A 13,372-nucleotide genomic window follows, 5' to 3' on the forward strand; every position below is an offset into this window, starting at 1 on the left:
GACAGAATTGCAGAATTCCAAGACAGTCATGATTACTTGTGATCAAAGGAAAAGCAGAAAACAGTGTTGTCTCAAGCAAAATGGGCAAGATTATAATGGGGAGGTGTGATTATGTGGCTTAAATTGTCCTGTTAAATAGTTTTCAAGAATAAGGTCTTACCTTCCCAGCAGCCTCTAAACCCTCTCTTCATTTGATCTCAAAAATGAAGATGAAGTGAAGTTTACTCTCTTCTTAACACTACATAGAGACTGCATTGGCTAATGATTTGATCACTACTAAAACTAAAGGTCATTATTCTCTTCTAATTCTCCTGGATCTTTCTGCTGCATTTGACACTGTTGACCACTCCCTTCTCATACAAACACTACAATCCCTAGGTCTTCAAGACACTGTCCTATCCAGATCCTCATCCTACCTTTGTAATCGCTCTTTCAGTGCTATTTTCTCTGGATCCACCTCTGCCCCGCTTCCTTTATCAGTTGGAGTCCCACAAGGCTCAGTCCTAGGTTCTCTGCTGTTCTCTATCTACACCACTTCTTTTGGAAAACTAAAAGGAATCGCAGGCGCAGCAATAGCGCCAAAGAGGGATAAGGGAGGATGGTCGCTAGACCGTCCGATGCAAGTGACATGAAGAAAGGAGGGTGCAGACAACGAAGTCCATCCTATTTTGTTATACCTGAGCAGTGCAGGTAGCAACTCAGGGAAAAGAGGGGACAGGGAGTGAGACAGGAGGCAGGACAAAGTGAGGGTAGTTAAAAGAGAGGGGGAAGGAAGTTTATTATACATAGTTTTTCAGTCTTCCACCCACCCATCCCCTACAGTACATGCAGGTATTTCTTTAAAAATAAATAAAAATAAAATATAAAAATACATATTATATATTAAGCACTTTATATATGTAATCTTTTTAAATGCTTGACAAGTAATGTTGTTGTCATTGTATGCTTTGTGAATATAATTTATTTCTTAAATTGCTTTGTCACAGTTGTAAGGGCGGAAAAGCGGCAAGCAAGGCATAGAGGTGATTTATGCCAAGGGGCGGGTCTCAAGAGGACGTTGTTGCGGTGCCTACATGGTAGTAGGCAGAACACGCCCTATTTTTCCAGATGGAACTGGAAAAGGTGGTAAATTTTATTGGCCTTGCACGCCGCTTGTCTGCCAAGTTTGGAAGTGTTAATAAAGCTGTGGCCAAAATAATGTTGCCAAATACTTGTCTCAGTCTTTCTTTATTAGCTCACTGCGTGCCACGCCGGTTGGTCGACCTATATCCCTTATAAGCTTCTTTGGATTTCATCTCTACGCGACTGATATACAAATTTATATATCCTTTACAGATCTCTCACCATCTGTGTTGTCCCGCGCTACTGACTGTCTTTCTGCCATTTCAAAAACCAAAGTCAAAGAACTATATCACCAACATTACTGGTGATCAATAGAAAACCATGCTTTTTTACACCAAAATGGCCCAAGGGGATATATACTCTGCAATTATACATGGCAAGCCCTTATTGCTAAACAAATAATAAAAAGTCACATCCTGGTGACAACGTGTTTGGGACAATGCCTACACTACAGACAGTTTGAATTTGTTTTTATTATTTCTCTTTACATTTTGTATTACTTATCTAACATTATTTATTCTGTTTCTATTTTTCCCCCAACATCTATTTCTTCTTACCATTATTCTATATAATATATATATTCCAATTTCTAACTCACTTTCAATCTAATGGGTGCTAATTTTCTCTAACCACCCCATCTATTGGGGTGGCATCTAATGATTACTGAATGTTACTCTTTATTTTTATTTTATTTTTTCCCTACATTTGTATTCCTATATCCTAACAATTTCAACATCCAATCACCCCAGACAATAATCCCCGTCCCATCTTAGCACTTTAAACACCCCACACCATACATTATTCCTTAAGTTTAACACTATACCTATTATTTTCTGTACATCATTGTAAATAATTTATCAACTGAGTTTTATCTGCTGCACTTTATTATCTGCCATCCCACTATACTTTTCAGCTGTTATTCATCTAAGCCTTCTACCCCTGTACATCCATGTCACGTATCTACCATTACTGCGATTCACTATTGCATACCTTTCTCAATCTCTGATGTATGCACTATTTTCTCCTATAACTAATACCACTAAAAGCAACAAAATTCCCTTCCCTTACCTCAATCTATAACTAGTCAAGTGCTCGTTCAACAACTAACAGTTTAACCGATTACTAGTTACCTCCTGGATTCGCATACTACCACCTCGCTCCCTCATCCAAAATCTTCGGACCCCAGCTGCACCTATCATCAACACCATGTATTGACCCCAGCTCCTGTATAGCACAATGCCAACCACCTACAAATAGTGATCCATAGCTACTGAAAGATAAGCTAAGTTTACTTATAGTCACCCCTTTCACATGGTATAAATTGAGAATAATTTCAAGGGGATCTTTATTTTTTCTGTAGAGACTATAGTTGAAGTCATGGTAGAAAAAAATGATATGAGTTGCTATAAATGACCAAAAAAAGCCTAAAACTTTACCAACATTCTGAGCTGGAGAATGAGAGCCTGGAACTCAGACCTAACAGTAAGAAAGTGTGTGTGCGTGAATTTTTTTGTTTTAATTACTTTTAGTGTTAGTGGGAACTTCCAATTAATTTGTATTTTTTTATTATAGTAGTTTGTAAGACCATATTAACATACAATTCCATAAACCTGGATGTCTGTGAAATGGAAGCTAGGGAAGGAAAGAATTCTTGTGTGCTATTGCGGAAAATCAGAATTCACTTGATTGACAGTTTTGAAATAAAATACCAACTTCACCCCTAGTAATGTATCTATGAAATAATGTTGCTCTGTGATCAACATCAACTTTTACTGCAATGTGCAGACTGCAAACAAATGTATCACACATTATAAGTTTAATACTCACTTATGCTGCATCCATCGGTCAAGTTAACCCAGGTAGCGTGTCCATTACAATTCATACACTTCAAAACTCCATGGCAACCATCCTGGACATCGCTATTACCATGCAAACTATAATAAAATTCTTGTCCTAATACATACTCTGAATTCAACAAATCCAGTTTTCCATTTGGCACAGGAGGTGGAGGACCACAATGATCTGAAAATAAAAATAATTTACATTACGAAGACTGGAATTTATTGGCTTATGGATCACTTCTTGCAACTTTACTAAATACACTTATTTTTCTCGCTGCTGCCGTCTGTGCTTTTTAGAACATTGTGGCTGTAGGCCTTTTGCACCTTCCCACAGCGTCTTCTGTGTAAAAAAAATATGTGAATAAAAAATAAAAGCTTTCCTGGTGGTCAAGGGAGTGACCGGTGGGCTAGTATTGTTAGGCTGGAGGTGCTCTCAGCAAGCAGGGTGCAGCAAAATGGACCAAAATGTACCAATTTGATGTACCAAAAATAGATGATTAAAAGCAATTTGTCTGTGGTGCACTACAGGTCTCAGCATGCCAAGGCTACCATTAAGAGTCTGGGCATACTGGAGTTTGTAGCACAACAAGTGCCAGCATACCCATTGCTGCCAGGGCATGCTGGCACTTGGTGAACCATAAATTGGCACCAAATTTACGCTATAATTATATACAACTCTACATGAGACCTTAAAGGAGTTTTGAAGTACATGTGGTATCTTAGGGCTGTGAGTTTCTGAGGGCATGTGGTAGCATTTTTTGACAAGTTGGGGATTTTTGGCACAAATGGGATGTCTCAGTGGCAAGTGAGGGGCATGTGGGGGATGAGTAATTGGGATGCCTAGGTCATTTTAAGGCTGTTTTTACATATTTAAAATTAAGGGTAATGTATGGCCCTTTTGAAGGTTGTAGTTACACAAGAGGCCATTGTAGTATATAATTTTGCTCATCCCTGGTCTAGAAGATAAAAATGACTGAAAGTGGAGTTTTCAATTAACACATGAAATGGGATCTTGGTGAATGGTGTTTCAGGTCAGATACATATGTGCTCTTACCACTTTGCATTGCTCTGGTTACATTGCTTGTGAGATCACTGTCAGATGTGCTATTCAATCCTCCAAGGTCATTATTTGTTTTTATGAGGTCATTGTCTGCAAAACATTAAAATATTTTCAGAATAACGTGGCCAAGGCTGTGGACCCTGTTCACTGGAAATCTGGGAGATTTCCAGTAAACAGACTGAAATCAATTGTTATTTGCTTTCTGCTGCAATAGATCAACATCTCAATCAACAAAGGAGAGCAAGCTCCTCCAAACTTACAGTGGCAACATAACCCCACGTAAATCCACCAGTATGTGCAGAGGATTTCTGTCACTTAGAAAACAGCAAGCCAATCACTCAGATCTATGAGGCTCTCATGGCTCCCAACATTCAGAATCCTTAAAGTGGGACAAAATATGCCCCGTCCCAGTCCCACCCAAAACTCTGCCCGATTACACACAAACCCGCCCACAAATGGTCATATTTGGTCAAAATCCACCCAATTCCTCATTACGCCCCACCCCTTTTTGTGTGCTGCAAATCGGGATGTTCAGGCAAAATAGGGACAGTAGGGAGGTATGGGCTTTAGACTACTGAGATATAGGGTGAGGCAAGGCACACATGTTCTGTTCAATTAAACAGCTGTTTGTACTAGTTTAGTTAAATACAACCTAAGCATTGTGAACAAGTTACTCCATTGTAAAAAAAAAAAAAAAAGATTTTCAACACTGTTTTTGGATGAATTAATGAATTTAACTTAATTTGACTTCTTATTGCTCTAGACTTTCCAGAGAGAGAATGTATGTATTATTAAAAAGATCTAAATCAACAAATAACTTTTATTTTAGCATGTGCACACTGGAAAAGCATAAAACTCCTTTGGGTAAATTTATCATGCTGCGGGCTTGCAAAAGTGAAGATGTCACCTATAGAAACCAATCAGATTCTAGCAGTCATTTTGTAGAATGTACTAAATAAATGACACATAGGGGCATATGCAATTATTGGCGAAAATACCAAAAATCTTGCGGCGAGCGCACTATTACCGTCATTATGGTAATAGTGTGCGTAAATACTGTTATTACGGTAGTTTTCTCGCTGGATTTCAGCTCGCAGCTCAGGGAGCTGCGAGCTGAAATCCAGCTTACTATTTCCGTAATAACGGTAATAGTTTTAACGCCACGGGGAAAATAAAGAATTGAATACTACCCCTAGAATCTGATTGGTTGCTATAGGCAACATCTCCACTTTTTCAAACCCGCAGTTTAGTAAATATACCCCCTGATGATGACTTCCCAAAGCATCCACACACAATAGAATCTTGCTCTTTCTTGTCTGGTATAATCTCAGGGAAAATGCACAGAAAAGCTCTATATGTATCCAAACAAAAGAAAACACAATTGTAATGGGCACCATCAAGAAAGTTTTGAATGGGCAAGGAAGCTTCAAGCATATGACCTTTAGTATCAGAGGTACAGGAATCCAACAGGAGCAAAGTATTGGCAGAAACCTATTATCAGGGCACTTGCACTGTTATATATAATAGGTGTCGGCGGCGTTGATAGTAGATAGTAGATGTTAAACCACAAGAAGCTGTTAAACTTAACCAATATGTTGGTTTTAATTCAGAACTTATTCTAACAGATGATATATGTATATACAGTTGCTTGATACTGACTGCAACAGACAGGCAGTATGAAAAGCTTATGCAGTTAATGTACTTAACACTATTATAGTGCATTAATATATGCAAATGGCATGTGGCTTATATTGTAGGCAATGTCAGTGAACATTTTGCTCATTTATATTTTGTGCCTTCGCTTACTTTATATATCTATATATAAGTAAGTTGTACACAAAAAGTATGCAGCTCAAGTTATCAGTTCTTTTCAGTTTAACAGTTACTGGAAGAACAGTTGAGAGCTGAACTTCCTGTCTGTGAATGCTCAGTAGAGAGATGCAGACAGCTGGAGGCTGCCCCACTTCCTATCTTCACTAGATCACAGGGGACACCACAACCAAGATGAGACATGGATCGTAGCGCTTCATATTAACACAAAGTATTCACAGAACACAGCAATCAGTGCAAAGTAATCAAGAACCAGCAAATACATCAAATGATACCTGTATTTGGGATGCTCAGGGCTAGTTACCAGAACTAGACCTGGTAGAGGTTTTGCAGGGCCTCACCACAAGCACTCTTTCCACTCAGTTGACCATGTTAGTCTGGGCTGTCAGGCCTTATAAAGGGTATAATGCTGTCTAGTTATGTGAGGATGGAGATTCCAGATTCCTGAGGACATACATATCAGCTCTGCCACAACCCCATTTTATTTAAATGGTTTAAAATGCTAGATCCCCTTACTAAAGGGTTTTCGGTGGCCCTTCGTTTTGTTGGAGGAATTACTATCTGATGGTACCATGGAACACATTTTTGGTACTGTTCACTTATTTGCCCATTATGGAAATAATTAGTGGATACTATATTTAAGGTTTCAAATTTTGCTTTAGCTTGGGACACATTTAGTTTAGTATTAGGAAAACAAACCTCCAAAATTACTAATGCTTTTCAAAAGATATGGTACATTGATGTGTTGACACTGTCTGAAAAGCACATAGCGTACAATAAGGTACACAAAGGTGTTGGCACAGGTTGAACAATGCATTGTTTGCAAAAATATATACAGAGGTGTTGGCACTGTTAAGGCAATAAAACAAATGGATACAACAGAGTATATCACAGTGACCCTACAGAACAAAGATAGACAGCAAGTTTAGTGGAGTACACACACACACACACACACACACACACAGATGACAATAACTAGCAGGCAGGATTAGCTCAGCCAAATACACTGGCGCAGAGTCTAAGACCCCCATCGGACGTTACCAGGGATCCCCGCAAGAGGAAATGGACTTTGCTCAGTGAGGACCCAAGTTGCGGCCCAGTATAGTTGTAGTGGAAGCAGCAGAGCACTTAGCAGGTATGAGGAGTCTGCCAAAAACACTGCAAATGTAAAATGGATGTGAAGATTACATGTTCTATTGGGTTCTTTGAAACCACCTAGGCAGATTGTTGTAACCACAACTCAGTCTATTTCATAGATGGCAATACAGACATGTGGATATACAATCACCAGACAGATGCAAGATGCAAGTTTTTGCAAGTACATGATACACATGTGACAGAAGCGTAGTTCCCTAGTCACCAATCCATGAACACAGTCAATACAGTCAAAAACCACAGGATATATCCCCTTCGATAGTCCTATGGTGGTGGAGTTAATAGTCGACGGATTAAGGGCGGTGGCCAGGCTATGATAGGTGGGTCAGTGATAAGGCATAACCCTGAGGTCCTCCCCCATAGTGATTGTGGACTGTTGGCTCCCTGTGGAAAAGACACCTAGGAGTCTACTCCAGGGATACTAGTATAACAATGACCTGGTTGACTAAACAGGAGTGATTTGATAACATTATCCATGCGTACACCAATTGTATAACCCAGACATATAGTTCTCCCTTATCCCTGATTTACATTCTACCTGGCGTCATTTAAGAATATCTTGTCTGGCTTATGTAACCGTGTTCCTATTACCATAAATACGCATTTCACACAATAAAATGTTGAACAAACGCACAAGAACAATAAATGCAAATAGACTGTAAGGCAGTGAAACATTGAAAGCTCGTATTATACAGAAGGAACGCTAGACCGTGAGTGTCCCTCTGCTTCTGTTGGAAGCGTTTAGAGAAAAATAATATCAGGTATATTTATTAGGCAATTTACTAAAAGAAGCTCTGTGTTTAAATAGAGAGAGTCAATTAACCATTAAGACAAAATATGATAGCCTTAAGGCTAGGGATATAGCAACTTCAATTATTTAAAGATTTAAAAGGTCATCCAACTCTGTTAAGAGAATTGTTCAGCACAATTATCATATATTATTAACAGATTCTGTATTAAAAATTTGTCTAGGCTCTCAGGCCTCTTTCATTTTTAAAAAAGCAAAAAATCTTAGTAATTTTCAGGCCTCTAGTTTATTTAAGGACACAAGGTTTGTTCCTGAAGATAACAATAGCATTTTTAATGGTTGGCCTCCACATAAAGAGGTCATTTTAAATGCGGAGCAGCTAGAAGTTTAACGTGTCAATTTAGTCAACATAGAAAAGATCACTTTGATTCATATAATATAAAAAATAATTTTCAAATTAAATCGCTAATCAATTGCAACACAAAATATGTAATTTATGTATTACAATGCCCATCAGAGGTGGATAGTTTGGTCACCTTCATTTAAGAGTGTCATTCTGAATTCAAGAATTACACACTTTACATCCAGATGGCCTTGAATGAAATATATTGGTTAGAATAGATTATCATATTTGTATTAATAAGGTTTATTGAGATGAACCCAAATCAGTTGAACTCATTTACATACAATAATGTCAAAGGATGTCTGCTATTAGGTGTCCACACCCCGTTAGCTATTTCATGTAGTAAAATAAATGTTTTTGTTTGATGCAATAGTTTAATATATGTATGGAATATTGTGTTCATTTCTTAATATTGAATATGCTATCTCTGAGTCATTTCTATGCAATTGTGTTAGAGCAATAAATGTGTTTGAAAGTGTAGCTTATCTGAATCAGGTGCCAGCTAATTGAAGGATTAATAATAATACACTATATCCAGCTCATATGGTATTTTCTCATGGGAAAACACAGCAATGTTATATGATGGGATCTACACAGAAACGGACTCAGATCAAAACATCTCCCTATTGCGATAAGTGAACAATCGCTACAAAGCTTTCCCACAGTCTCCAACCTCTGAGTAGACATGTGCTTTTATTAACTTTTCAAGAATACCGTTGAACCTTTCACATAATCTGTTTTTCTGGGGGTGGTATAGAGTAGTAAGCATTGGTTTATTACAAATATTTTCCACATGATTTGTATGAGCTCACTTTGGAACTGCATCCCATGATCATTGACAACCTCCTGCAGGAATCCCACCCAACTAAAAATGTTTATCAGGGCCTGAGATATGTGCTCTGGGTCGGTGGAGGTTAGAGCGACTGCTTCGGGATACCGGGTTGCGTATTCAACTATGGTTAGAGTAAATCACTTCCTGGAATTGCTAGGTTTTGGAAGGTGACCTACAATGTCCATGGCTACTCTTTGGAAATGCTTCTCAATGATAGGCTTAGACATAAGAGGCTTTGCTAGGGGCTCCTCCAAGTCTCTGACATACTTTGCAGAAGTTGTGTTATTTGAGCACATCCTGGGACAACCCTGGCCAGTAAAAGCTGTGCAATACATAGGCTCTGGATTTCTTAACCCATAGATGCCCAGCTACACCAGTTACTGGGACCTGTACTCTTGGAGCACCACTAACTGCTTGTGAGCCTCACCTACCACTGGTGCTTCGGCTACCCAATACAATAAATCACACTCCCACACTGTTGCCCTTCACTAAGGGGTTGGTCATCTCGGCTGCATAAGCCTAGTAAAGAAGAGTTGTCCATTAGGCACTTCTAAATTCTATCTGGTCGACCTCCACCAAGTCCCCTTGCATCAATGCTGAGTTATCATCAGGCATAGTTACTGGTGACGATTCAGGGGCTGCAGTGGGTGACATATTCAAGACTTCAATTGCCAGTCTGGAGATCTGGTTTGGACATAATTGGCCAGCTCTAGCTTGACTGCAGGTCACAACATTGACAAAGTGGCTTATTAATCCATGGCCCAAATGTTTTCCAAAACAACATCCCTGGGAGTCTATTCGTAAGTCTCACTCCCACTTGGCCCCTACTGTGTCCCCAATTCAACCAAATCCCAGCCAAAGGTATGTCCTTTAAGTCACCACCAATTGTAGCAATGCAAATTCTTCATTTAGGGAGTGAACACAACCTTGGGATCAAGACAGAGCGTATCAAGGTGATGGATGCGCCTGAAACTCTCAGCGCTTGGCACTCACATGGCCTAGAGATGTGTATGCTTTACATTCCACCTGGCATCACCTGGCATCATTTAAGTGTACCTTGTCTGACAGTGTCGGACTGGGGCATGAAGGGCCCACAGGGGGAATACAATGGTAGAGGCCCACCAGAGGGGGTGTGGCCAGCCTCTAGAGAGGCGTAACTAAACCACTAGAGGGGCTGTGTTAAGCCCATGAAGGACAGCTAGCACCATAGTGTAGTATATAAAGAATGCAGTGTGTATATAAAGAGTACACAGTCTTGACATGCCCCTTAGATTGGGCAGAACAGTCACCAAAAATCGTGATTGTCCCAGTAGAATCAAAACATTTGACAGATTATCCTGCTCTCTCCTACCTGTTCTTGTCACTTTCACCACCTGTGGCTGCTGGTTTCTTTAGTTGCTGGATCCTGGAATGTTGTGGGCCCTATTTGGAAAACAAAATGGGTACATTTAGAAAATTCCAACCAGCCCCGGCGTTAAATCAATAGGACCCACGATTAATTAGGCCTTCCTCCAGCCCCAACATTAAAATAATAGTATTCCTATTTATTAAATAGATCTATATCCCTCCAATCAACCCCAACATTAAAGTAATAGTATTCCCATTTAATTAATAAACATGTTTCCCTCCCTCCAAACAGTCCCAGCAATAAATTAATAGTATTTACATTTATTAAATATACCTATTTCCCGCAACAGTCACTGCCATTAAATAATTAATATTCACATTTAATAAATAGACCTCATTCTCCCCAAACTCACCCCCACATTCAATTAATAGCTCCCAAACCACCCCATCTTAAATTAATAGTCCTCACTATTAAATTAAATTGCCCCCCCATCAACCCAAGACAAAATAGCACCAATTAATTAGCCACTACCTACCTCACACACACACTACATTGCCACATGATCACAGCGTCGGCGCCCCTCCCCTTCCTCCGTTTGCACCGAATCTCGGGCGTGACGCTATCATATCGGGTGCTACGTGATGACGTCACTCCCAACATTCAGTGCAAACGGAGGAGGGAGGAGGGGCGCCGATGCCACGATCATGTAAGTATATATATATTTTTTAAATTACCCTGTTCCCTCCACCAATGAAGAGGGCGGAGCCATCAGGTGTCGGGGGCCCACTGGGGAATACCCCGGTTCCCCGTCGGGACAGTCCGACCCTGCTTATGGAACTGAGTTCCTATTAACATAAATATGCACGGCATACCATAGCATTTGTTGAACAAACGCACAAGAACAATAAATGCAAATAAACTGTAAGGCAGTGAAATATTGAAAGATGGATTGCTATCCCTCTGCTTTATTCACATTAATCCAAAAATCACAATGTGTGATTTCTCAGCGGGTATAGGTGTGCTGCTGTCGGGGAGACTGGACACAGGAGTTGAAGAAACACGAAGAGTTGCTTCACTGCCATGTATAGTCCAGGGAGCAGTTGTATCGATGTTGGACACAATTGATATGCACTGAAGAGTGCGCTGAGCTGGTGGCTGGTTGATTGGTGACATCAGTATTGGAGGTTAGTGGTATCACCTGAGACAGGAGGTATATCATCTCTAGCCTGAGACTGAGCCCAGCTGGGTTCTGTTAGGGATTATAACTGCTGAGTGTTGCAGGAAGGCCAGAGATGTCTAAGATGGCTGGTACTGACATTCAATAAGCCAGCTGGAACAACTAATATCCCAGATCAGAAATATGGGATAACTTACAGGCAAATTGCATAATACTGGAGAAAACATTGATAAAGTATGATATTTCTGGGATATGGGTTTGAACTTACTAAACATGCTGAGATACTCTTCATTTATTTATTATTATTATCATTTATTTATATAGCGCCACTAATTCCGCAGCGCTGTACAGAGAACTCACTCACATCAGTCCCTGCCCCATTGGAGCTTACAGTATAAATTCCCTAACACACGCACGCACACAGGCTAGGGTCAATTTGATAGCAGCTAATTAACCTAATAGTATGTTTTGGAGTGTTGGAGGAAACCAGAGCACCTGGAGGAAACCCACGCAAACACGGGGAGAGCATACAAACTCCACACAGATATTTATGTCCTCTTATAGTTTTAACAAACTGTTCATAAAAATCCTGTAAAACAGCTGTGTTGTTTTTTTGCTGCTAAGACTTTTGTTGCTGTTATTGAAAAAAGACTTTGTTCTTTTGAGCAACATCTATAAAAAACGTTTCTGAGACATTGGAAGAATTAAAAAAGTAAAAATAAAATGTACTTAGATTTCTGCTACTACTCATGGATTTTTGGAAAAAGATGACAGAATTTTCAGAGAAGTTTGCAGATAGAATGGGGAGTACTGAAGGCATTCCTAGTGAAGTACGGTACATATGAGGACCTGTTTTTGTGAAACAGTGCAGAAATTAGATTATATTTTATGCCTCTATGTGGGGGAGCAGTATAAAATCTTTCCCAGAGACTACCAGTTCAGTGATGAGAAGTGCTAGGGCTATTTCAAAACTACTGGGCTGTATGGGCTGGGGTAATTAACAAGATTGGGTCCCCAGGCAGGGGCGCACGCAGGATTGTCAGAGGGGTTTCCCCCCCGGCAGCTCAGTTTCGGAAGCGTCCGCGGCAGTGCTGTATACAATACAGCACCGCCGCGGAAGCTTCTTTGACAGCACCGCGGCTGCTGTATAGGACAGTGCCGCTATGGTGACCACTTAGTTAGCGCAGGGGGGTTTCTGTAGACTCAGAAACCCCCCCTGCGTGCGCCACTCTGATGTTGTTAATGAGAGTTATTGTTGATTTCAATTTATTTAAATGCAAATGTATCATGTATATGAAATTAATAATGTGTGACAAACATGGCAGAGTAACCAAAAAGTTGGTGCAAGAACAACACTGCATTGAGCTCAGTGCAACATTTACAAAACAAGTAAGTGCAAAACACTATCTAAAATAAATGTATGCTACTCTGAGAATAAAAGTAATCAGAGAGTGAGCAATGCTATTCAAATCAAGAAGTCTACTAGTTGAACTATTATTGAAATAGGGCAATACATTGTGAAGTAATGAAAGTAAAAGAAAGGAAGAAAGGAAAATGAGAATGCTAAATATCACCTTATAATAATCAGGGGCGGGCTGGACCGGGGGGCAGGGGGGCAGCGGGCACCCGGGCCTCTCACTCTAACGGCTGTTCGGGCCGGCCGCCTCCCCCCATCCCCCCGTGGATGAAGCGTTAGCGCACAGGCGACCTCATCACATGACACGCGATATGGCCGTGACATTATGACGCGGCCGCATCGCATGTCATGTGATGCGGCCGCTTGTGCGCCCCCCGGGCTGAAACCTGCCAGCCCGAACCTGATAATAATAGACAACTGTTAAAAAAAGTTATATTAA

At 40.2% G+C, this 13,372-nt stretch overlaps 1 protein-coding gene across 2 annotated transcripts in view; it reads right to left on the minus strand.

The window, feature by feature from the left end:
• LOC142149990 (uncharacterized) overlaps positions 1 to 13,372 on the minus strand; it is an 81,321-nt gene that overhangs the window by 24,488 nt on the left and 43,461 nt on the right. For both annotated transcript variants that reach the window (XM_075205264.1, XM_075205263.1), the window contains exons 3-4: positions 4,018 to 4,113; positions 2,950 to 3,144 (exon numbers count right to left, since the gene is read on the minus strand). In XM_075205264.1, coding sequence (XP_075061365.1) covers positions 2,950 to 3,144; positions 4,018 to 4,113 — 291 coding nt within the window. The remainder of the gene's footprint in view (positions 1 to 2,949; positions 3,145 to 4,017; positions 4,114 to 13,372) is intronic.

The sequence above is a fragment of the Mixophyes fleayi genome, chromosome 4, assembly GCF_038048845.1.
Source record: "Mixophyes fleayi isolate aMixFle1 chromosome 4, aMixFle1.hap1, whole genome shotgun sequence".
NCBI classification, from domain to species: domain Eukaryota; kingdom Metazoa; phylum Chordata; class Amphibia; order Anura; family Limnodynastidae; genus Mixophyes; species Mixophyes fleayi.